The sequence below is a fragment of the Drosophila sulfurigaster genome, chromosome 2R, assembly GCF_023558435.1.
Source record: "Drosophila sulfurigaster albostrigata strain 15112-1811.04 chromosome 2R, ASM2355843v2, whole genome shotgun sequence".
Lineage (NCBI taxonomy): Eukaryota > Metazoa > Arthropoda > Insecta > Diptera > Drosophilidae > Drosophila > Drosophila sulfurigaster.
The window spans coordinates 7,387,244-7,413,453 of NC_084882.1; the positions used below are offsets into that span (position 1 = coordinate 7,387,244).

Below are 26,210 nucleotides of genomic sequence, written 5' to 3' on the forward strand. Positions count from 1 at the left end.
TTCATCTTAATTGAAGTTAAAAATTAAATCATTCTAAGGTTTTAGAGATTACTTTTGTATACAACGGTTCAAGTTTGTTATAAATTGAATTTAATAAATATTAATAAGTTTAAGTTCGCATTGAAGTGTAAATAAAAATTGCAACGATCCCTTTTAATTAAAGGTTTTTTCTTAATATGTGTCTAATGTCATTTTTAGAAATCATTCTAAAACATTGTAGATTATTTTCGTAATATATTCAACAGTTTCTATTCAATTTCATTACAAAAACTGAATTTTAAACTGTGAACATTCCTTTTATTTCTGACCCCACAGTTACTTTAATGTTTCCGTCTTCATATCCTTTAAGCATTCATCAAATGCCATATACGAGCACAAGTCTATTTGAAATAGATTTATCGTCTGATAGCTAACAGAGTGCAACTAAGCTGTGAACAAATACATTATTTGGCATTTATGTGTTTCATTCGACGAAATCCTAAGTCTTGGCAGACATGCGCAGACTGTGCAACCGGCAATTTGAAGGGGAGAGACTTTTGGTCCACGTTCGTTCCCAACAGAACTGAAACGAAACACTCTGAAACGAGACGAGTGCAGGAGAAATGGACCAAGGATATGGCATGGCTGCTGTTATCCGGCAATGTGAAACGGGCGGTCTAAGGGTTCACAGCAGCAAGGCCGAGCAGAGCAGAGTCGGGTCGGGTCGGATTGGGTCTTCAGACAAGCACGGAGGAGCACGAGTTTCCTGCTGTTAGTTGCACGCGATTTAGTTGAAAATTTGCATCCTTTGTGAACGGACGTGACTTGCTGGGGTAAAAAGAGCAAACGGAAGCCAACTTGTCGCGTACAGCGGTTCGAATTGAAATCGTGCGTGATATTAGCATAAAGGACAAGCCGCATTACGTGTTCCAAGGATGAGACAGCGCAGCTGAAGTCCTCTTATTTATGTTCAAACAGACACACAACTGTGTACCACAAATAGGTGTTAAGTGAATCGCAAAAAAAAAGCAGCAAAGCAAAGATATTTTCAGGACGAACGGAGTACAACGCAACCAAAAGCAGCGTCTTGATGCCTCACTGGGACCGAATCGGCGTATCGTTGGTGAAATCACTTTCGAAATTTGTTTGTTTTTTGTTATATTCAAATGGATATTAGAATGGCGTCGCAAATGGGCAAAAGACGCTGAAGTGCTCAGCATATTAAAACAAAACAAACTGTATAAAAATGCTATAGTCTGCATATATATATTGCTATAACAGAAAAGCGAAACAATGCCGTAAAATGGGATTATTGTGTATCGTCAGCGCTAAATAATATTTTATATTACGGATTATGCGATCAAGTTGGACTCAAGCGTAAACACCTACGCGAGTGTGAAATTTGTTGGAATTATAATGTAAAAAATATACTGCAAATAATTTATTATAATCATCTTAAAATACTCGTATGAGCATCTGCTAAAAACCCATAGAAAAACAAGTGCGAACCCGCTAAACGCTGCAAGTGCTGCAAGTCATGCAGTCTTTGTGAAAAACTTTTGCCATTATTCATGCCAAATAGTGTTTGTGCTAGTTTGGCATATGGAACGTGAAATTTACAAAGCCCAGCGGAATATCGAAAGAATATTTAAAGTTTTCCCTTTTGGATTATTATATGCGAATTCTTATGATAAATAGATCCCAAGTTCGACACCGGGAAAAAGATAATATTCTCTGTTGAATATTTGATAAACCAACAACTTATAAATCCAAGACAATTCAGGTATACTCGGAATAAGAAATATGTATCTCAAATATGAACCCTAATTTATGATACAAGTGTTGCAATAAATTCGTAAAAATATATTTTTTAAAGTTGCTAGCGTAAAGAGCACTAAAACTACAAAATCCATCCAAAAACCGCAGCGACCGCAAAATTGTGAAAACTGTAAGTGGAACAAGGTGAAGCAATAAGAAAAAGAAAAGCTATGAAAACGCGTGGCCGTAAAATCAAAGAAAGACACAAAAAATTGCAGAGCACATAAAAGTTGCAATTTGGTGAAAAAGAAGAGAGAGAGAGAGAGAGAGAGAGAGAAAAGCGAGCGAAAGACAGCAGCGGCAACAACAGTAGGAAGGACGCCAGACCCCCGGTGAATTAATTCAATAAACCTATTTATCTGGGACTGGGATTGCGATTGGGACAGAGACTGGGAGTGGGTCTGAGACTGGGACTGGGACTGGGAATAGACACATTTCGCATAGAATGCGAAAAACTTTGCCGGCAGAGAGCGGGCAGTGCAATCAGAAAGAGCGAAGCATTCTGAGCTGGCAGAGGGCAGCAACGTGCCGAGCACTTGGAGATGATGCTACCGATGGTTCCGCAAACGAGTCCCCAATGGCGGCAGACGACAGGCAATGAGCGCACAAAAGATGCTGTAAGTGTCATTGCAGCAAGGAACTGTGCCACTGGGACTGCTACGGCAAACAGGACAAGCAGGACAACTGCCAACCGAACTGGCATGCCAAAGACGATGACAGCTACAACTACAACTACAACTTCAAAGAAGCGTTTCCAATTTTTACGCACTAGCAGCAAGGCGATGGCATGCCAACGAATCTCGCCTTTTGCTCCGATTCTTGTGCTCCTGTTTGTCAACTTTGGGACATGTAAGTGCAGCTCGGGGCTGAAACATTCGCACATACATCCTATATGTTTGTGCGTCTGTCATTCATGCATGTTTTATTTAATTTAAAATATTTCTGAAATCAACTTTAGCCGCACTTCGAGTTATTTGTTTATTTATGTTTCAATGCTAACTGCAAATTTCAGCTGTTAAATCGATTATTGTAATTACATTTTATTTATGTTTTTCATTAAAACAATATCTTTAAAGTTGTTGGTAACTTTGCTCGATTGAAAATTGTAAGGCTCTTTTAATTTTGTCGCTTTTTGTTTGCAATTACTTATTCCAGATGACTGCAACGCCTCTAGGTCAATTATAACTTCCGCTCAATAAATTTACTTAGTATGTTTGTTTTCCCTGTTGACCGCCCGATTGCGCACAGTGGTATAATTTCGTTAGCAAAATAATAATGTACACATGACTTACTCGCAAGCATCTTGTGACTAATAGAATTTCTAAGGACTACGGTATTCGAGTTACATACACACACAAAATAAGTGAAACAAAGCACTTTCAAACTTTTCGACCACTGTTAACAAGAAACCCAAACAATTCACTAAGCTAGTCGGTAAGATATTTTTGTTTGCAACTATTGTTTTTTAAATGACTTTTTGTGTTGATAGTAATATGAAGTATACATATATTTTGCCTCACTACGAATTTTTTGATGATTAAACTAAGTAAGTTATTAAACCCTACAAGATTTATATCAATCGAACGATGGGACTCTTGAAGCAGTCAAGCAAAATTTTAGCCCATTAACGTTGGCAGATATTTCATTTTTGATTTAACAAGTTCAGATGAGCCTGAAACGAGGCATAAAATAACTTCATTGTGTTAACTTATTACGAGCTAAAGCGCTTAATCGGATCAGCAATACGATTTACATAAAAAACAATTTCTATACAATATGATAGCATTCAGCAAGTCAGTATTTAGTATTATTGTTTTGAAACATATACTTAATTTATAAGTCAAGTAAGGTCATATGATTTTTGTTCTTCTTGATCACGGAAAGTGAATTTCTAATCTCCTTGAAGTCATAAACAGTGCACAAAAACATATATTGAAATCAAGAAAACAATTTTGAATCATGTTGAAAAAAGTAAAACCAAAATCTAAATTCTTAAATCCATCGAAAAAATCTACCATAATACTTGATTAGCTATTCTTGAAATTAAGGAATATATTCTTAATTTAAAAATGCAAAATTATCACACAGATTTCACTTTTGAAATCAGTATCAAAAGTTCTTGAATTTAATTTGTTAAAAATAATTAATTTTGAATTTGAGAAAATTGTTATTCCGATATAGACTTCTTATTTCACTTTTATGATGACCGCTTTAAGTCCGCTACCCATAGGGTAGAAGAATTTTATAATTTTTGTTCCGTTAGGAATTACATTTACAGGAAAAACATGTATCCATATGAAACACTCGATATCTTAGACTATAAGAGATAAAGCTATTATTAATCCACCCTTTTTTATGCGCACTACCCATAAGGTAGAAGGGTATTATAACATTGTTCCGGTAGGAAATGTATGTAACAGGCAGAAGAAAGCACCTCCAACCCCACAAAGTATATATATTCTTGGTCAGGGACAAGCGACGTCGTATGTCCGTTAGTCCTTATGAACAACTAGATCTCAGAGACTATAAGAGATAGAGACAGAATACCGCATTGTTATTCTTTTATGGAAAATAGGTAGCTGGTATCGCAACTTTCCTACTTGTTTTTCTCAGTGTAGTGTGTATTGTAGGAATGACGTGCAGAGTTTTGTCTAAAATCGTGAAGCTTATTGGTATGATATTAGACTTCTCAACAAAAATGATTTGAACTTTCGCACCACCTAAACACAGTTGAGAAATTAAAAATGCGATACACTGGAAAGAGCAAAGTTAAGTATTATTGCAGCTTACAGTTAGTATCCAATCATTTAACTAAATTCAATTGCATTCACTTTTAAAACATATGTTAGATTTGGTAATTTCGATAATTACGTCATTTGAAATTAGTCATTTAATTGAATTAACATTTAATTATGGTAATTAACTGAATTAGCAATCGCAAATTCTTTAAACTGGATGTAAAAACAATTAAAGAAGTTCATTACTAGTACAATCATGGTAATGATAAGTGAAACACGATCAGTGAAACCTTATGATACTTTGCTCGCAGAAAAGCTATGCAATATTTATAAATACATTCATATGTATGATATTTGTCACATACAAACAGATATTGAATATAGCTTTAAGTGCTCGGAGTGTCCGTCATTCTCTTGGGATCCACTTGACGATAAATAACGAGCAGCAGTTGTGAGTTCCTTAACCCGACTGCTCCATGAAATGCATTGTAAATGGAAAAGCACTTGCAACTTTCGGTGGACCGGCCGCATATGCATGGTAAGAAAAATAAAACAATAAATTTATTGTTGCTGCAGGCCAACTGCTTCAGAGCGAGGAGGGCTTTGGAAAATGTGCTGAAAACATTAACGAAATTGAAAAGTTGCCAAAAATGTTTAATAAACACATTTTCAGTGGCACGTAGCACTTTGTGGATTCGTTAAGGGTGGCAAATGCACAACCAATTCAGATGCAAGCAGCATCACCCACCAAGAGCGGCAACAACAGCAACACCAACAGCAACATCCCGATGCGATGTGCTTTCATAAAAGTTTGAGTGCAGCTCGTTATGCCAAATAACTGAAGTTTTCTATGCTGCTGTTGCTTTTATATAAATTTTGTAATATTACAGGATTTAGCGTAAAGAGTGTTGCACTGTGTGCACTCTGCTAATTTGGGGAATGTGCCAAACTTTGTGGCAAACACCCATTAGTCCCGTTACAGGTTGACGCTCGTCTGTGGTCCACCAACAACCAACCACCGACCAAGGCAATTCCAAAATCCTTAGCAACGCCGTGATGTCATGACATCCCATCCTCTGGTCTTTCAATACACAGTATCCTTTAAAGCCAAACAAAGTGGAGGAGAGGAGGAGGATCGTGTTGCTGCTCTCTGTTCACCCCACCAAAGGCCAAGAGTGTTTGTTTACCTTCATAAATTATGAATCCACAAGAACCCCACATGTTCTGGGGCATGGACATGGGCACATGTCGGTTGACCTCTGTCGCTGATGCTGTCACCAGCCTGCACTTGACGTGTTCTCCCAACAACGAACCAAAAAAAAAGTCAACTCAACTGAGCTGAACCCAAACGAACCGAACCGAAACGGAACGGAACGCCAGCTGTGAGCCGTGAGCTTAGTTGAGCTGCGAGCTACATTCTCGCAAAAATTTTGGTTTATGATTCACACTGATTCACAGTGGTAAAGAAACTCATTTATTTTACTTACCGAATGGCAGATTATAAAAAATCGCGGATCCAATGAATGTATTGTATATGAGCATTAGCTCAGAGAGGCAAATATCCAGTATTATATTAGCATATTTGATTTTTGTGTACCATTCGGATTTTTCACGTTGATAAATTGTTGAAATTATTTTTACAAATTGAACTTATACACGTGCGTCTATATTTTCGCATTGAAGAAGTTAAATAAGACCAAAATGAGAGTACAAAATTTTAAGTTATTTCCTTCACACTTTTTTTTATGATACAAAAATTTAACTATTTATTGATATGCTTCTTCACACTACAAGCTAAAATTATTAAATTACAACTATTTATTTCGAATGCAATTACTTAAATGAAATTTATTTTAGTTTACTATTTCCACATCATGAATAATTGTTGAAGGATTTCTTAATTTAGTAGGTGTTGAAGAGTAAGGACAATATTTATTATTTGTGCAAAGTCGAAGTCGACTTCTGTATAACTATTTGCTAAACATTCACTAAGTTGAGCATAATAAGAATGATAGAAGACGTTGAGTTTTCCACTTTTGGTACATTTCTTGTTTCTGACTTTGGTATCCACTGTGCGTCCTTAAAAACTAACCATTTTCTTTATGGCATGAGCATCACATTTTAGTTCGTGCCATTCGCTGCTCTTTTAGCTAAAAAAAGTGAGGGGGACTTAAATTATTCAGAGGGTCAGCACTGTCAGCGCACACATCGCGTTGTGTCGTTGTGGCACAAAGGAAGATACAAGACACAAGGCAACAGAAGAATAACACAGTAGAAAACAATGGCGAAATGACAACAACAAGTGTAGAATTAGTGGTTGGGGGCGTGTAATTGCTGAAAAATAGGAGAAGTGGCCAACGCGGATGATAAAGTGCAGTCGACAAAAAGTCAACGAGTCTTACGAGTACCCCCGTTGTTTCAAGTGTGAAAATGGCCCAAAAATAACTAACCGAAATGCCAGTATTACGAGTATGGTGTTTGCCCACATGCTCGAATTGAGTCACAGGTTCAGTTCAGTTCAGTGGGCCAACGTTGAAATTTATGAAATATTCCCAGAGCACACGCCGACGCGTCTGCCGTCTGAGGACGAGAGACGGACTATGGTCGACGGTCGACCGTCGACGGTTGAAGTTGTGCCTAAGCCTGATGAAAAATGTTTTGTTTTGGCGACGCTGGAACTTATTTATGAGCTGGGCCGGCGGCGGCGATTGAGGCACAACAACGGGGAGGAAAGTTGGCGAGGTGCGGGTTTCACTCGGGTCGGTGTCAGAGTTGGAGCACAACATTTCCTGGGGCCGAGACGGGAAATGCGGATGGTATGCGGGTGGGTCAATATTTGGTTACCAGCAATAAAAGCAGCGAGATAAAAAGCATTGCGGAAAACTCCAAAAGAGATAATGTAATGTCCTGCAGATTCGCATAATTATTTTGCTTGATTTATACTCGACCACTTGGGAATTGTCCACACAGAGCATTCTGATGTTATTGAGGGCAAATGCTTGCATATTAAAAGTGTCTACTTCATTTAAATATGCGAATTTGTCGTTTACTTCATTTCGAATAATCAGTGCGAGAATGCAAAATCGTATTCATAAATTCTGCGAGTATTCTCTTTGAATCTTGTTTTCACTTTTAATAAGGCTTTTAGCACGTGATCGGCCTACGTAAATATTAAGGGCTCTGTTTGAACGAATATTTTTAAATGAAAGTCTGAATGTTGCTTCTTCAGGCCGAAAGAAATTATAATAGTGAATGTACCAGATGTTTTCAACTTCTTCTTATATATGGAAAGGAAAACAATTTTGCTTTGAAAAAATAGTTTTAAAAGTTATATGTTCAAATTGATTACTTTTTAGTATTAATACTTTTCGGAGCCAGAAAATGTAATAAATTAATATTATTGATGCTGTTCTGATAAACAAAATTTATTATCGCTTTTTTGGTTCTTTTTTGATGATTCTCCGTCAAGAACAATAAATGTTGTACATAAGTATAAGTTTGATTAGAGTGTATGACTCGGGAGTTTCTCTTGAAGGGAAACGACATTAAGTAGAGCACACAGTGCGTATGTGTAATGTGACGCTGGGCTATGCTCCAGTTTCAATTTACACAGCTGAAAGTGAAGCCGAAGGCGAGAAAACTTCTTTTGCCACACGTACCGACCGAACACGCTGCCATAAAAATAAATTGAAGCTGCTCCGCCAAAAAGCGAAAGTATAGAGCAAAAACAAAGGACTCGAAGTGGGCGTAAAAGACCCTGAGACAGTCGGATGGTTACCAAAAAAGGATGGGCTCTGCGACGCGTCGACTCAATGCGACTCGACTCGAATATTCGTTTCGAGTTGTTTTCCTGCTATTGAATTTCGCCTAACGTAGCGACTCCTCCCCGCGGTTCGCATATATTTTAACTGTGACACCCAACATATGTTTCACTTTGAATGACTACAAGAAGATTGTTGAAGCAATTTTCACTAAACACAACATTCCAGCAGCAAACACACAGACTGTCTAAACTGCCACCCACTTATGTACGTACATACAAACATTTCGCTGCCATCTTAGCCACATATCCATTCACCCACTCACTCACATGCAAATGTATCTTTAATGCGTAGACAGCATTTTGTATTTACATAGCATACAGATACGATTCCTATATAATTTTATGGCTGCAAATATGTTTATTTATTTACACACATGTTCATGTATGTGTGTTGCCGAAAAAAGACTCTCGTAATTGCTTATTGATCGATTTTGTAAATGTTTTCTAAACACAAACTCGAAATATTTATGAGAAATTCAGAGTAACAGCACAAATGTCAAATGTCATTACAATAAGTGCAATGCAAATCTCACAGGTTAAATATTTGGTAACAGCTTGGCTAAAGTGCAAATTGATTTGCCATTCACCAGAGTTCATAAGAAACACAGCTGAACCAGTTGAACTGTTAGGATACACTTTGTACTTTGTAGCATAGACCGATCAAATAACTTTGTGGTTTTACTGATGCAATTCAAAATTACTTTCTTCTCGAAATCTTGTCGAATGCAAACCAGTGTTTAAATCGTTTATTAATGACACCCCAAGGATTGTCATTTAGAAACAGGAGAGCAACAATCGCAATCTGCAACAAAACTAACAACTTCAAATTGTCAACAAGAAAATAGACGCAATTTCAACTTCTATGCTAACCGAGTACTGAGTTATTGGGGATAACGAACGGGATGGCAGATTCCCATTCTCAGACTTTGAGACTTAGTCAAAACGCCTTGAGCAATCTACTGGAGCGTATTTTATGCTCACTCTAGGCGCCCATAACCCAAAGTAGTCCCGGATGGAAAGTTTTGCTTTTATGGCAGTGTGCGACGGTGTTTAATTCGTGGTCTGCATAGACCAACATCAGTGGTTTAGAAGTTTGACATAGTGTTATATTCGACAATAGTTGGTGGAAGAATTCTTTAGCTTTTTTAAGTTTAATTGAATTAACACATGCACGTCAGTGCAGTTTTGGTTTGGTTTTCATAATGTTCATTTATTCTAAGTAAAATATTCTCTTACCCTAAGTACATAAGTTCAGCGCGCACTGCGCTGCCGGTTCAGCCGGCAGCGGCGCGGCTGCATTATATATTACTTATATGTATATACTTATATGTCAATGGACAAGCATGCTTTTGTCTTACATAAATTCTTTAGAGTGAGAGAGTGTATTATGCACTTATGCATAGGGCACTGGCGGTCAGCGTGCATATGCTGACTTAGCCGAATTCGCACAAGCGGCGGATCATGTTACGCGCTCACTTGATTTTGTTATTGTTTATTATGATTTGTATGTGGCTGCACAAAGTGTTGCCGCCACATAAGTGCCAAACACAGTGTACACTCGATACAAATGGTAATCACAGTGTACACCCGATATGTATGACATATGTGCATATTACATCTCCCTCCTTTTGAAAATAACGTAATATAATGAAGTTATTTTAATTTATTGTTTTAAAATGTTTACAAATTTAAAATTGAATTTTTAAAAGGATTTTACTTTATCGTTTTTTTTTAATTGAAATTGAAATATAAAATTTGATTTTTTAGTTTAAAACGCGATTATATATATTTTTAATGTAAATAATAAAGTAATTATATATATATTTTTTGTGTTTTGGTTGATCAGGCCAAGTTCCTTTTTTTAAATTTTTTTTTTTAATTGAAAATTTTTAACCTATCCTTATGGACCTTTTGGGTTTTATTTTTCTCGCCTTTAATTACTACGTTATCTCTGTCTTCTATTTTAACTACTGTATAGGGTCCTAAATATACTGGGTCCAATTTATGGCCAGTTTCGTTTTTTAATATAACTTTATCTCCTATTTGTAGTTCGAAATCTACAGCCTTTTTGTCATAAATTTCTTTATTCTTAGTTTTGTATTTGTCGAGCATTATTCTCGCTCTTTTATAGGCTGATTCTAACCTAAACTTAACTTCTTTAGCGTAATCATCTATGTTATATAAAGGATCTATTCTATTTATAGTACTAAAATCATTTGGTAAATTGTGCAATTTTCCAAAAACTAACTCATATGGACAATAGTTATGTGCCATAGAGGGGGTCGTGTTGAAACAGTATACGAAATATTGAATCCATACGTCCCAATCAGTTTTATCAGCTGATATATAAGATCGTATATATTCATTGAAAGTTCTGTGACTTCTTTCGACTGTTCCAACGGTCTGGTGGTGGTGTGCAGTAGATGTTATGTTATTAATCTTTAAGTATTTGCACAAGTCATTTATAATTGAATTCTTATATTCCGTTCCCATGTCCGAAATGAACGTCTTCATTGGACCGTACTTGAGAATAAAAGATTCAAATATTGCTTTTGCTATTGTTGTTGCACTTTTGTTTGCAACTGGTATAGCTACTAAGTATTTAGTCAAGTCACATATAAGCGTGACTGCATATTCATTTCCATGCTCTGACTTTGGTAATGGACCAATTGTATCCACTATAACTCTGTCAAAAGCTTGTACTGGTGTTTCAGTAATTGTTAGCGGGGTCTTATTATGTTTAACTGTTTTTGATTTTTGGCATTTTTGACATTTCTGGATGTGCTGTGTTATATCACGAGTCATACCTTTCCAGTAATAATGTCTTTTGACCTTGGCCAAGGTTTTTGTAATGCCTGTGTGACCTCCTTGTATTGGATCGTCATGTAGTGTAGACAGTATAGCTTCTTTCTCTTTATTTGTATTTATTGTAGTCACCGGGTTGAGTAGCGCTACTCTTAATGTATTCAATTTTTCATTGCCCATTATTTTGAAATTATCTATTGAAATTTTCTCAAAGATATTTTCCCACGGTGCTATTTTTAATTGGCTTATTTGTAATATACCGGCTTCTTTTCGAGCCTTGGAAATAGTTGACCTAAATCAATATTTCCATTTGTATATATGTCACCAATATCTATTCTTGCAATAATTTTCTTACCATGTTTAAAGAAACATAGCGAATCTTTTATATGCAAGGTCACTACTTTTCGTATTTCGTCATTGTTTATGACGTTGTATACGTTGGGCTGAGAAGCTTTTTCTGTAGATTGCCTTGGCAATTCTACTTTTTCATTTTCTGCGCAGAAATTTTGTCTACTTTGATATCTAGTAGTGACTTTTAATATATTTCGAGTTATATTTTGTAGATCTTTGATGGTTATCCTTGATAACGCATCGGCTACAAAGTTGTCCTTTCCCTTCAGATATTCCACAGTGAAATTATATTCTTCCAGCTCAAGTCGCATGCGCGTTAGCTTGGAGCTTGGATTAGTCATTGAAAACAGGTAAGTTAGAGGTCTATGATCAGTCTTGACAGTGAAGTGTCTACCATAAATATATGGTCTGAAATAAGTTATTGCCCAATGAATTGCTGTCAATTCTTGTTCTGTTGTACTTTTATTACTTTCACCCTTAGTAAACGATTTTGATGCATAAGCTACTGGAAGTTGGAGGCCATTTTTGTTTTGAGTTAAAACTGCTCCACACGCTTGCTTACTTGCATCCGTTATTATGCAAAAATTCTTTGCTGAAGTCTGGGTATTGTAATAAATTCGGATTTACTAGTGCCGATTTGAGATGTTCGAAGGCATTCTGGCAATCAGTTGACCATTCGAATTTAACATCTTTTTTACATAATCTTGTTATGTGACGAGCATAGTCGGCAAAATTTTTGATAAAGCGTCTATAGTAATTGCAAAATGCAACAAATCTTCTAGCGCTGTCCGCATCATGAGGGACTGGGTAATTTTTAATGACGTCGTATTTTTTGTCGTCTGGCAAGATTCCTTTATCTGTGCATTTATGTCCCAGAAAGGTGACTTCATGCATGAAAAATGAGCATTTTTCAGGATGTAACTTAAGGTTGTATTCTCTGCATTTCTCAAAAACATCAGTTAAGTTTTTAAGCATATGGTTTTCGGAACAACCTATAACTATTAAGTCATCCATATAAAGGAATGCTTGTGAAGGTTCTAATCCAGAGAATGCAATAGTCATCATTCTCTGAAATGAATTAGGCGCTATTTTTAAACCGAAAGGTAATCGTGTGAAACGATACGAGCCATTGCTCGTTGAAAATGACGTTATATCTCTTGAACCTTTTTCAAGTTCAATTTGATGAAAGCCAGACATTAAGTCCAGACATGAGAAATATTTCGCTCTTCCTAGTTGATCCAAAATATCATCAATTCTAGGTAGCGGGAATTTATCCGACAACAGTTTTTTATTAATTTGACGATAGTCAATTACTAATCGCCATTTTTCGTATCAGATCCGGGAAGTGATTTCTTCGGAACTAATAAAAGTGGGCTGTTATATGCTGATACAGACGGTTCTACTATTTTATTATTTATTAATTTTTGTACCTGTATATTGATTTCGTCTTTCTGACTATGTGGACTTCTATAATTCTTTATGTATACTGGTTCATCATCTTTCAATCTTAACTTTTGCTTGTAGAAATTGTTGGTAGTGATTGATTCGGTTTCGAGTCCGAATACGTCACTAAACTGGGTGCATAAATTGGTCAATTCCTTTTTGAATTGTGGTGGGAAATTTTTAGCTAATTGAGATAAGACAGTTTTTTCTCTATTTTCTTGATTTTCGTGAACTATGTCATAGTTCGAAAGTGGTTCATATTTTAGGCTATGAATATTTACTATTTGATCATTACTGGTTGTATTCAGTAATCGGACAAATGCATTTTTGGTTGTTGCGACCGTGTTCGCAACATAAATGCCATGTTGAATTTCCTGATTGGGTATTAATATAGCTTCTTCATCTGATGACAGATGAATCTTTCGACAACTTGGGATCTTGCTGGTAGAACAATGGAATTATTACCAGAACTGTATGTTATTGGAACATAAATTGGGAAATTCAAATTATTTGGTCTCATTATGAGCCAATCTTCATTTGGTTTGAAGTCTAACTGACAATTGAATTTTTTGATAAAGTCAATGCCTATTATTCCATCACAAGGTATTGCGAAGTGCAAATTTACTAAGTGAAAATCGTGTGGAATTATGTATTTACCTGTCTGTATCTCTATTGAAATCAGTCCGTTTGACTGTATTATATCTTGGCTTATGCCTTGGATATTGATTTTTTTGTTCATTTGGATATCATGAAAGATATCAGAATTTTCTTTTAACAGTGATATGTCTGCACCAGTATCTATTAAAAACACAAGCTTTTATTAGTTTTACATTGTAGAAATCTACAAATATATTTAAATTAAGATTGATGGTATGAACCGTATGTCCTATTGCTGAACATCTGAAGGTTGAGAGTTTCCCGAATTATTCTGGGCAACTCTAACATTGTTTGTATAGTTATTGTGGCCTCTATTCGAGTTGCCACGGCCTCTAGAGTTTCCTCTATTTTGGCCTCGTCCATTATTGTTATAATTGGAACCGTTGTAGTTGTTGTAATTGTAATTACGACTACGCGAGTTTCCTCTGAAACCTCCACGTCCGCGGTTTCCACCACGCTGTGAAGAATTTCTAAAATAAAGGACTGTATTTTGCTGTCCAGTTGCTTCTGTGCAACTGTTTACAAATTTCGATACAGCTTCATTCATGGTGTTGAAGGTGCCAGCCTGCATGATAAGTTTTACCTTATCAATTGCGCAATTCTTTGTCATTGCCTTAACTGCAGACTGTGTAGAATAACTTCTGGCTAACGCAAGTGGTAGGCCGTCCGTTATGTACGCACTTTCTAAAGCTTTTGTCATCTGCTCAACCTCTGCTGTGTATTGGTTAGCAGTTTTGTTGCGTTGCTGTAGATTCATCAGTTTAGCTGATAATACTTCTACAGTTTCGCCTTTGACATTGCTCTGTAGTCGGAAATGATTTCTGATATAGTTGTTTCATTTCCGACTAAATTTCTGGCAACACCTTTTAGCTTGGTCTTTATCATTGACACAGCTAATTGTTCGTGTTCGCCTTTTATTGCATCGACAATGTTTAACGCATCAAGAAAACTTGTTAAGTTTTCCGCTTTACCATCGAAAAATGGTATAAGCTTTGATGCTGTATTAATGAATTCAATATTGGATTGTGCCATTGTGACTGTTTTGATTTCTATTACACTTGAATGTGTATCAGAATCAGAATCTACAGTTGACATTAGAATGGCTGGGATGGTAAGATTTGCCAAGTCTTGTTCTTGGACTTGTATATCCTCCTCTGTACTAGCCTCAAATTTTACTGGGGTATTCAGAATAGATGGCACAGTTAGATTAAGATTATGTTTCTCCTTTATACTTTGGAGATTATTTCTTAATCTTGTCAATAACCTTGACGTTTCTGACCAATGTTGATCGGTTAATACGTCTTTATGATTATAGATTAATATTCGTGCTTCATTAAAGCAGTCGATTAGGGTTATTGCGTGTCTATCTACTGTGTCTCTGTGAGTTGGTCTATTCTGAGTTAAGCATTTGTATGCTTTTTCAAATCTGATTTTTATATTATGGATTCGTTCAGAAAGTTCTGACCATTCCATAATATGGGCTAGTAAGTGGTTCCTATACGAGGTTTAGTATTTGAATACCTCGTAGTTAATTTCCTCAGATTTCTCGTTAAATACCGTCATAATTTCTATGCCAGGTATTAACTTTAATAATTGAGCCTTTTCTTTATTAGATAGGCCAATAAATGGGGAGAAATCTAGGTCATATGTCCTTATATATATACTTTCGAAATTACATATATACGTGGGACTATATGACACGATGAAATTAACCCTTTTGATTAAGTCTGGGTCTCTTAACAAGACTTTCTTTAAACTTCTCTTTGCTAATTTACTCATAGCTTTTTTTTTGGAGTATTTTTATTTTACTTCATCAATTGACACGAGTGTCTGTACATATGGCCGAGAGTCTCTTAAAAACTCCGGCTCATATTTCAAAATACTACCTATTAAGATTGTGTGTTTTGCTCTAGTGAGATTATTTTTCTTGATCAGATATATATATATAATTCAATTTTTCAATTCATTTTTCTTTATTAATAATCATTAATCATTCTACGATTTTCTTCATTTTTGTTCGTTCGCTTAATTATATTTCATTATGTTTAACTTCATTTATAGTTATAATATGTGCCTTGCTTTTTTTTTAAATTCTGTCCAAGTCGTTTGCTTGGCTCGCGTATCTTTTCTTTAAGCATTTATTATGAAGTTTATACAGTTTGTAAAAGCAATTGGCACACATTATTATGACAATTATTAATAACATTATATTGACGAATTCCAAATCTATGTTATTTGGTTCGACTTTATTTATTACGTTAGCAGTGGAATCCACTGTCTTAACGTCTACTAACCCCATATTAGTTGGATTAATTTCTTTTAATTCAACTATGTTTTTATATGGGTCTTCTTCAGAATATTTACTTATTCTATTTGTCTCTATAGACATTAATTTTTTCTTAAGAATTTTGTCTTTAATAAAAATTCTGTTTCTGAATGCTATTGCTACATTTGAAAATTCTCATTTAGTTATGTTTAACAATTTCCTACCTAATTTTTCGTACAGCTATACGGGCTGCACTACTATCGAGCAAAAAGGTGTTTCGCACGATTATATAATTGTTTTTATCTTAATTAATTATATTATGTTATATTCTATTCATTAGTTGATTCCTGCACTCTTTGTAGTGCTGCCAGCTTCTGTGCCCTCTGTGGCACTGTCGGTTCCTCGGCCAGCTTGACGTGCGTGGCGTTGCCGGTGCTGGGTTGGCACAGGCTTGTTGCTTCCTCTATTCGCTTGTTGTTTCTTCTCTTTGATTGTTGTTGGCCAGCGTGATGCGCGTGGCGTTGCCGGTGCTGGGCTGGCACAGGCTGCTATTTCTTCTACTTCTTCGTAGGGGCACCGGTGCTGGCTGCACAGGTGAACTCACAATGCGGTGAGCTTAATGGTGCCTCGCAGTCGTTTGGGCATGTCTTCATCAGGGCTGGTATCTTCTTTGCTGGCGGTGGTTGAGATTTGTTATTGATTTGTCGTTAACAACTTTGATATTTTTGATATTCACTGAGTGAGTATGTGGTGTAGGGTTTTCTTTTATCTTTTTCAGCTATTGCTGATAAAGGTCAAGCATGGTCTGTAGCCTTGCTGTTGCCTTCCACGGTGTCGGCCTCAGGTGAAATTTTTTAACCCGGCCACTGCGACCCATAACACTCACTACACTCTACTCACTCAGATTTTCTTTAATTTTTGTTCCAGTTGTTGTTAGCGCATCGCCGGTTGCGTTTCGTTGTTTGCTTATGTTGTCTTCGTTATTTGAGATAGAGATCCTGGAGTCCTGGTCTTTCCTAGACCCACGTCACGGTCGCCATGTTATATTCGACAATAGTTGGTGGAAGAATTCTTTAGCTTTTTTAAGTTTAATTGAATTAACACATGCACGTCAGTGCAGTTTTGGTTTGGTTTTCATAATGTTCATTTATTCTAAGTAAAATATTCTCTTACCCTAAGTACATAAGTTCAGCGCGCACTGCGCTGCCGGTTCAGCCGGCAGCGGCGCGGCTGCATTATATATTACTTATATGTATATACTTATATGTCAATGGACAAGCATGCTTTTGTCTTACATAAATTCTTTAGAGTGAGAGAGTGTATTATGCACTTATGCATAGGGCACTGGCGGTCAGCGTGCATATGCTGACTTAGCCGAATTCGCACAAGCGGCGGATCATGTTACGCGCTCACTTGATTTTGTTATTGTTTATTATGATTTGTATGTGGCTGCACAAAGTGTTGCCGCCACATAAGTGCCAAACACAGTGTACACTCGATACAAATGGTAATCACAGTGTACACCCGATATGTATGACATATGTGCATATTACAATAGTGCTCGTTGTGTGTCACATGGTAAATATCAGATTTTCAGAGCAGAGAAGTTGCTTTGGCCAAAGACTAACGCGGATAGCAACATTTTTAATTATGGTCACATCCAGCTAGCATGACTTTTTATTGGATATGTAATTACTTTTAGCCCTCGGCGGCTCAGAATTACAGACGCATATTTTTTATAATTACATAGAAGAGCCCATAAAAAGTTTCGCCTGCCGTTGGACAAAGTTGATGCCAGTTTTAATACTCCGCTAATGATGTACGCGCACGTGTATGCGCATCAAATGAACGACAAAGCGCTGCTGAGCATGAAACCATAATTAATCCATTGACCTTTAACGGGTCACACATCGTTTTTAGTTTAATTATGATGTGGCAGCCAATAGAAGAATACATATATCAGTCTAGTTTTTACTATCTGTTGCATCCTCTAGTTTCTAAAATATTAACTTTTTATTTAATTTTAAAAATATTATCCTTACGATGTTTCAAAAATATATTAGTAAAGAATTGCGACTCAATTGAGCACAGAAATTCAGTAAACTACATCGTATTATTTTACTAGTTTACAAGTGTAATATAAAGTTTGCTTCAGTCGGTTGAATTTTAGAACAACTTTTAAGGCTCGCTTTAAACGATCAAATTTTCAGTAGCACTTTATGAGCGACGGAAAAGTTTGTTACTCACAATATTCCCCTCGTGTTCAAGCCATAAATCATATAGCTTTTTACTAAGCCATTGAATTAGTTATATTTATGCTCACATGGTATATTGATATCGTACTGTATTCAAGATATACATACATACATATAAATGCAAAGTATTGTCAGTCAAAGTAACTAAGACCCCTAGTAAGAAGGCCTTTTGTGCCCATACAAAAGTATTTCCTTAATAATTTCGATAATTTCTATCTGGCAACCAAAGGAATCACAAAGACTATGTTGTATACACCAAAATTCGCGACTCTAGCTTTAAAATTTTTGTCAATTTGTATGAACGGAAGTGGGAGTGATAAAAATTAATCTACTTTCAAACATAACAAATGTTGTTAAAAAAATTATAGCTCTATCTCTTATAGTCTCTGAGATCTAGATGTTCATACGGATAGACGGACAGACAGAGAGATGGACATGGCTAGATCCTCTCGGCTGTTGACGCTGATTAAGAATATATACACTTTATAGGGTCGAAGATGCCTCCTTCTACCTATTACATACATTTCCTGTCGGCACAAAGATATAATACCCTTCTACCCTATGGGTATAACAACAATAAAGAAAACTAAGATACCCGCCACCCATTTTGAATAAAAGCAATATATTTTGAGGTATTATTCTCAAAATATACCAAATATACTACAAAAATAGTAAAAATATACCAAATGGTATATGTGTTATATCGATATAGTACCGCATTCAAAATATACTATAGACGGCACAATATACCAGCCAAAGCAACGAAGACCCCTAGTAAGTAGGCAAAAATTTGAAACAAACTTGATCTGAGTGCAAACATAACAAATGCTGTCGAAAAAATTACAGCTCTACCTTTTATAGTCTCTGAGATCTAGGTGTTCATACGGACGGACGGACAGATACACAGATGGACAGACGGACATGGCTAGATCGTCTCGGCTGTTGACGCTGATCAAGAATATATATACTTTATAGGGTCGGAGATGCCTTCTTCTACCTGTTACATACATTTCCTGTCGGCACAAAGTTATAATAACCTTCTACCCTATGGGTAGCGTGTATAATAATCAAATAATGCGTACGTATATGATCTTACGTATATGAGGCAATAGCACGAGTATTTAAACTAAGTGCATCTGTTTCAATGATGCGATTCTATGATGCAAGTGCTCATTGCATCATTTATGATGAGTTATGCTGGGTAAGATTCTACTGATCGCAATTTTTCAATGATGCAGCCCAGCTTAAACAGGTTATTAGGAAAGTAGCTTAAATTGATTAATGAAAAGTGAACAAAATTATGACATGTATTAAAACAAAATACTAGTTTTGGTATTTGAAGAAGATATCTTCCGCCATTAAATACGCTTTTTTAAAATTTCATTACAATAATAAATGAACAGATATTAACATTGATTGTTGTATTACGTTTTTTTCTAGAAAAAAAAGAAGGGAACCTATTATTTTATATTAAACATAAGTCTCGCTTAACACGAGATTTGCATTCATTAGTTTGCAGATCTTAAAAAGAATTAGTTGTTCGCTCATTGTTTGGCTAGTTAAATGAGTATATTGCACGATGCTTTAGACTGACAGTTAAAGTAGCTACACTTGCATACCGTATTCATACATATGTAAAAATTTATACTCGTTCATACACTCAACACAACCAATGAGAGGAAGTATGTGTACCTGTATTTGGCTTTTGGACATTGGGTAAGCACTACAATCCTAATTTGAGTAATTTTGGGGCTCATTTAAGAGCATTACTATTCAGTCAGCGTACTAGAGAACAAGCCAGCAGGCTGAGAGTCGTAGAAAATGTGGTAGTTCGTTTCGGTAACATGCCTAAATTATGAACCTTTTGCCAGACGGTCGTTTTTTGGTCCATCATTGTGTGGCGAGTTTAGTAAACCCAACTCGTGGGCGCAACTTTGAAGAGGTTGAAGCTAAGCCACTTACCATCGCCACTGGCAATTCCAGAAGATGCCCAGTGGCAACAAAAACCATTTAAGTGTTATTGCACGTTTCGCTTACATGTCCTGGCAGCGCCTACTTCGGCTAGTCATCGCCCAGTTACCATAGTCCTTTCACTCCCCATTGTATTTGTTTTTGTTAGCCGAACCAATTGTGTAGCGTCTCTAGAATTGCTGGCGTCTTCTGTCTGCGTCATTTTGTCGCCGAAGTGCAATAAGTGTTGAGATCACACTTCGTGCGAGGTACTCGAAATACGACATAGTAACACATACCGCATTTGGCCTGAAAACAAAATAAACACACGCTGAATTTGTTGGCCTGGAAATTAATCGGCTTAGAAGCCATCAGAACCAAATCTCTCTAACACACACACAGAAAGTTTTCGGTTACAAAATCGGAAAATTGACACACAAAACAAAAGGAATAAAAACGCTTTTGACCAACTCGAATACAGGTAAAGGCCTAAGCCTAGAAGCGGCTTACTGCATATAATTGAATAATCGCTTTTAATTGAAAATCCAAACTCTGACAAAGTCTTCAGCTGCCTTGAGCAACAACTCAACTCGCACTATTTGGCTGTGTATTCATGGTTTGCAGTGGATATTGTATCTCAAACAAGCAGGGATAACTGCATATATCATCGAGCAGGCAGGTGGCTATGGTCTGGGTGAGGGTAAGAACTTGTAGTGGATTTTAAATTTACTATTGCGGTTCGTTTTCAATTTGCATTTTTACAGTATTTCACATTTTTCCGGCCGGGTTTGGCTTGGCATTCACCTTTTTACAACTGGCTGCCGAGAGCCCAAAACCTTATCGACACACCCAAATCTCACGCATTCACGTTCACATTCACATTCGCATTCATCCATTCGTATGAAAATTTATGCGGTTTTTTCGCTATTTTTTTGTTGCCTGGAAGTCTGAAAACTTGATGTCCCCCGGTTTGCTTGTCCGCCTGCTGCCGTAAAAAGTAGCGTCAGGTAGACTTTGTACCTAAATCAAGACCTGACAAGAACGTGAAATGAAATAATTTAAAAATGCAAATTCTTCGTTATCAAAGCGTTGAAATCAAACAAAAAAGAAAACTGCAATCAGCTTAAACCCAGGGTTATGTTCACTGGATTTAGGCTATCTGCAAAAAAATTAGATTACCTTTTACGTTAAATGGTTTCTTTCAAACAGATGTTACATCTCTTAACATACCTCAGATTTTTCATAAACTATTTATGGTAAGTCCAAGATTAGGCAATCAAAATAAAGTAGACAATCAAATAAAAACAAATAACGTGTAATTTGGATATTTTGGACGTGCGATACGGTTTTATGTTTAATGACCCAGTTCTTAAATCTAAAGTCGGTACTCAAAGTAACTTTTTTTTTTATATTTTGTTAATGTATTTTGTACCAATATGAATTTCTAAAGCTAATCGTTTCTATTGATTAAATTTCATATACTTTCGAACTAATAAAGGCAACAAAAATAAGCTTTCGATAAACACTCAGCTCAAACTTTTTTTTCACCTCCCAAACTGTAAATATAACGCCTGCTCCATTTGTGAAGGAGCTTAGTAAACTTTTCACATGAATGACTTCCACTTCTGAGTTCACGCCATCATAAGTTCGTTTTTCTCTTTCTTTTTTTTACTGTCGACTGTTGCTGCACACGCTGCCTATTGACCCCGAGGCGGCATGTTCTTTTGAGGGTCGTGACAGAAAGTTTGTGAGCGAAAAGTTGAGATGTATGGCAAACTAATCACTGGCAAAAATGTTACCCAAACACATCATAACACACAACAAGCATTGACTGCTTTGCAAGAGAGACGAGAAATGTTTAAATTTACTGCCTGAAGTGATTAGCTTCGGATATTTTAATATAGTTTACACAACTTTATTGACACATTTTGTGATTATCTGTTTGTTTGCTCACACCTAATAAGTGATAATCTTGAATGTTCACATCTGCGTATACCAAACGAATACAAAAGGTGACGCTTAATGATTGTTATACAGCCTAACTAAACTAAACTAAGTTATTTAAAATTACTTTGAATCGAAAAAATATATTAAACACACAAAGAAGAAAACATAATTATCGAAATATATTTTAGAATTATAAAATAAAAACCACAAATACTTATATTTGAGACTAATTAATAAAGACATAATTCTATGAGATGTAATATAGTAGCTCTGGAGAAATTCAAATTGAAAATTTTTAAATTAAATTTATTATTTTATTTGGCTCTTGCTTGTGTGATTGCTGCATGAATTCGTAAACTAGACGCGCTGATTAAACCAGTTCGACATTTAATTCGATGCTGCAAAATCTGACTGTTTATAATTATAAACAGAAAGTCTCATTTCACATAGTATCCTATAACAATTTCAAATTTCGCAAATTGCGAGAAACCATTTTCAGCCACAAAAGGAGACGCAAAAGTTTTCAATGGGGCAGCTCTCATTCTTTCGCTTGACGAATTGGAAACCGCGACAGCAAGAAAAAACGAAACATTTTTATGCTTTTAATTAGCATAAAAGCGTAATTGAAAATTAACTGAAACATAATACATGAGAGAGTTGTCCCCCACCACAGATTAATTTTGTATAAATGTAGCATGATTAATTTTGCAATTTTATAAAAGAGTCTTACACAACTCGCTTTGATATGCCCTCGAGTCAGTTTCTGTTGCGTTTATCATCTGAGTATTGCTTTATACTTTTATTTATTTATTTAGGACTTTAACGAAGTCAATTTCTTTTTATCCTGTACCTGTTGGAAGGTAGACATAAAGAGTATATTAAAATTACGGAAAAGTTTCATTTAATTTGCAGTTACAAATATGTAAATAATAATTATACATATTTCATTAAAGTGAAATTTATAATTTTATTTATTTAATTTATTTTAATTAATATTGTCTGAATATATTTAAATAAGAGCGTTAAAGCACTGACATTTTTGTGTGATTTATACGAGGTGTCTCATAATCGAGCATTCTTGACCGAAGAGTAAAAAAAGTATAAAAATAAGTTACTTTGAATAAATTGCGTAAATTGAGTCTGTAATCAACATCCGTAGTGGAATGATTTTTATTAACAAACTCTCTTTTTTTTTACGTTTGATTAGTAAACATTGTAAGTCAATTAAATAAAATGTTCGTGCATATAATTTTACAATACATTCATTATATATATCTTTAATGAAACCAATTAAAGTATAAGTTATTTAATTAGCTTGCGACAAATTCATTACCTTGGCAAATCTCATCAAAACGAACAATTTAAATTTGTTCATTAGACATTCATTTTTTGGAAATTTTAAATGCGCCCCAAATGTCTTCATCACAGTTAAGCAGTTGAGTTAAGTACAGCACGATTCGTATGCTCTGTTTACCCACAGACCTTGTCACCTGCAGCTCAGCCTCCGACCAGGGCAGTGGCGTGGAGCCACAGTTAACGACATTCCCGAGATCCACTTTGCCAGATAGGCCAATGACAACACAAAACGATCTAATTACGACAGCCCGAAACTCAACAACATTGCTGACAGCGAAAAAGCCAACAGCAACAATAACAACAACAACAACGGCGACAGCGACAGTGACAACAGCGGGTCATAGCGGGACAAGTCTGGTCATGTCATCAACAGCCCCAACGATAATAACAACGAGAACGACAACGACAACAGCGAGAACGGCAGCAGCAGCAAGAGGAGCAACTAAGTCCGCACAAATTGGGCTAACTACGAAGCCCACAGCGGCCGCGGCTGAAAAGCAAACACCATCTACAACAGCAACATCAACAACAACATCAGCAACAAGGACGATGTTCATATCAACAATTTATCCGGCATCAACAACAGAGCCAACGACAGCATCGCCAGTCTTGCCAGTCCAAATGGCAGCAGCGACAGCGTTGGCGCTGACGGAAACGGATGCCCGCAACTCCATTGAAATGGCAGCAGGGAAGATGGAGAATAAACAGGTGGCACAGCACGAGGAGGTGGAGTTGGAGGCGGAGGAGGAGGAGGAGGAGACGATGCTGTCGCCTCATGCGGCCAGCGCTGATTCACTGACTAAAGGTTTCTCCATTCCTACATTTCTGCCACCATTTCCCGTGTTCGCAGCCGCAGATCTGCCAGCTTACCGCGCTGCAGCAGCTGCAGCTGAGGCAGCCGCTGCTGCCGCCGCTGTGGCCGCAGCAGCAGCTGCAGCAGCAGCAGCATCTACTATGGCCTCAGAGACTGTGACACTGTCACCGGAGCAGCAGCGACAACAAATGTTTAATGAGCAACATTCGTACTTGGCCTCCCACAACGGGCAACTAGAGCCCGGCCAGCAGCCACGCAAAAATCTGACAATGCCGGTGCTAAACATCACCGCGCAGATGGGAAATCACGCGTACATGCCATGTCAGGTGAGTGAGACGCCCCAAGCCCCACCCTTCAACTCCGACTGCGACCGCGACTGCGACAGATATAAATGCCCAAGCACCAGCACATATTCAAACCCAATTCCAATCCTCGCGTTGTGGATTTGGGTGTTCTTCCATACTCAACACGCGCTTAGACTTTGAATTAAACATGGCACTGCTAGGAATTGAATTTATTCAAGGTTAAAGCTCAAGAGAACGACAGATATGATTACATTAAACATTGCAAAATTGCCCATAGTCAGTATACCAAATATATAAGCTTAAAAAGTTTAGTGTTACAAATCTACTTAAAGGCAATGTCCATATTAGTAATGAATATGCAATGTGCCTCCACGCGTCTCTGTCCTGAGCGTGCCTTCGCCAGTTGGTAACACCAAGTGTGGACAGGGTTTCCATCACCTGGTCTTGCCAACGCGTTCTAGATTTTCTTTATCTACATATATTTCTTGTAACATGTTATGAAGGACCAGATATATAAAGTTATTAGTAACAATGGAGACATCACTGCATTTATTTTATTTCCAAGAAATCAAATAGTAACACCAACTAAAAATTTAAATTAAAAAAGTACTTTTCTTATTAAAAAGCTTAAGTTCATCGGTTTTAATGAACAAGAAAACTGACTCTTATTTTGAGTAACTTTAAGGAAATGTTTGTTGAAATTTAAAATAAATTTGCATAAGTAAAGTATAATTAACTACCAAATGTCTTAGCATATCATTTTCATTCATTAAAATAATACAAATTGAAGCAAATCAACGTAACCTAAGACCAGCAGTGTATATAGAAAATTCTGGCATTAAATTTAGTATTCTTCTATACTTAACATGCGCATAACATGAGCTTTAAATGATATGTGTATGAAAATTCTTTGGATTGACAGTAAAATAGCTTTTTGCAAAATGACAATATTTGGTTGGCATCAAAGCAAGATGAGGTCAAGGAATGTTTATTATTACAATGTTATTAATAATACTTGCTATGGAGTTAAAAGAGATGAGTTAGCAAAAGTGTTTCACAAGATATTCAAATTACTCGACGATTTCAATGCTCAGTGATTTGTGATCTTAGAGGAAACAACTTGCAAATTATCTGCGAAGCAATTGTTCGTGCTTTAACAATTTGAGCAAGCATTTCAGACACATTTCAAGCTAAAGAGCAAAAGAAGTTCAAAATGTATCCACGTCTGACTGTTTCTTGCCTTTTTTGCTTGTGTTCTCTAGGCAATCCGTTGCCAAAGGCAGCACGTTGAGCACGCTACATTTTTTTGTCTGGGCAAAAACTTTGCAAAGAGATCAGCATAATTTCATTTGCATATCAACAATTTATTTTGTTTACGTTTATTTTTATGACGTAAACAAGGCCCCAACTTGCCGTAAGCTCGTACATTTCTGCAATTTACTTTTTACGTCGAGTGTTCTTTGGGTCTCGTTTAAAGTGTGTCACACACACACACACATACGCACACCCACAATACACATACACATAGAGACGATTGAAAGAGTCTCAAATACAGACACAGCTACTCATGTAAATGTAAATGTGAGGCCTCTTCAAATAGTTGTTGCTACTCGTATTGTAGTTGACTTTTTTTATACACAAGTATAAACATATACATATATACAGAGATATTGTACTTTACAATATATTGTACAATATGTAGT

At 36.4% G+C, this 26,210-nt stretch overlaps 1 protein-coding gene across 1 annotated transcript in view; it reads left to right on the forward strand.

Annotated features, from left to right (window-relative positions):
• The first annotated feature begins 627 nt into the window (after nucleotides 1-627).
• LOC133837763 (mucin-2) overlaps nucleotides 628-26,210 on the forward strand; it is a 29,225-nt gene continuing 3,642 nt past the window's right edge. The window contains exons 1-2 of the mRNA XM_062268621.1: nucleotides 628-2,646; nucleotides 23,513-24,528. Coding sequence (XP_062124605.1) covers nucleotides 2,340-2,646; nucleotides 23,513-24,528 — 1,323 coding nt within the window. The 5' untranslated portion in view covers nucleotides 628-2,339. The remainder of the gene's footprint in view (nucleotides 2,647-23,512; nucleotides 24,529-26,210) is intronic.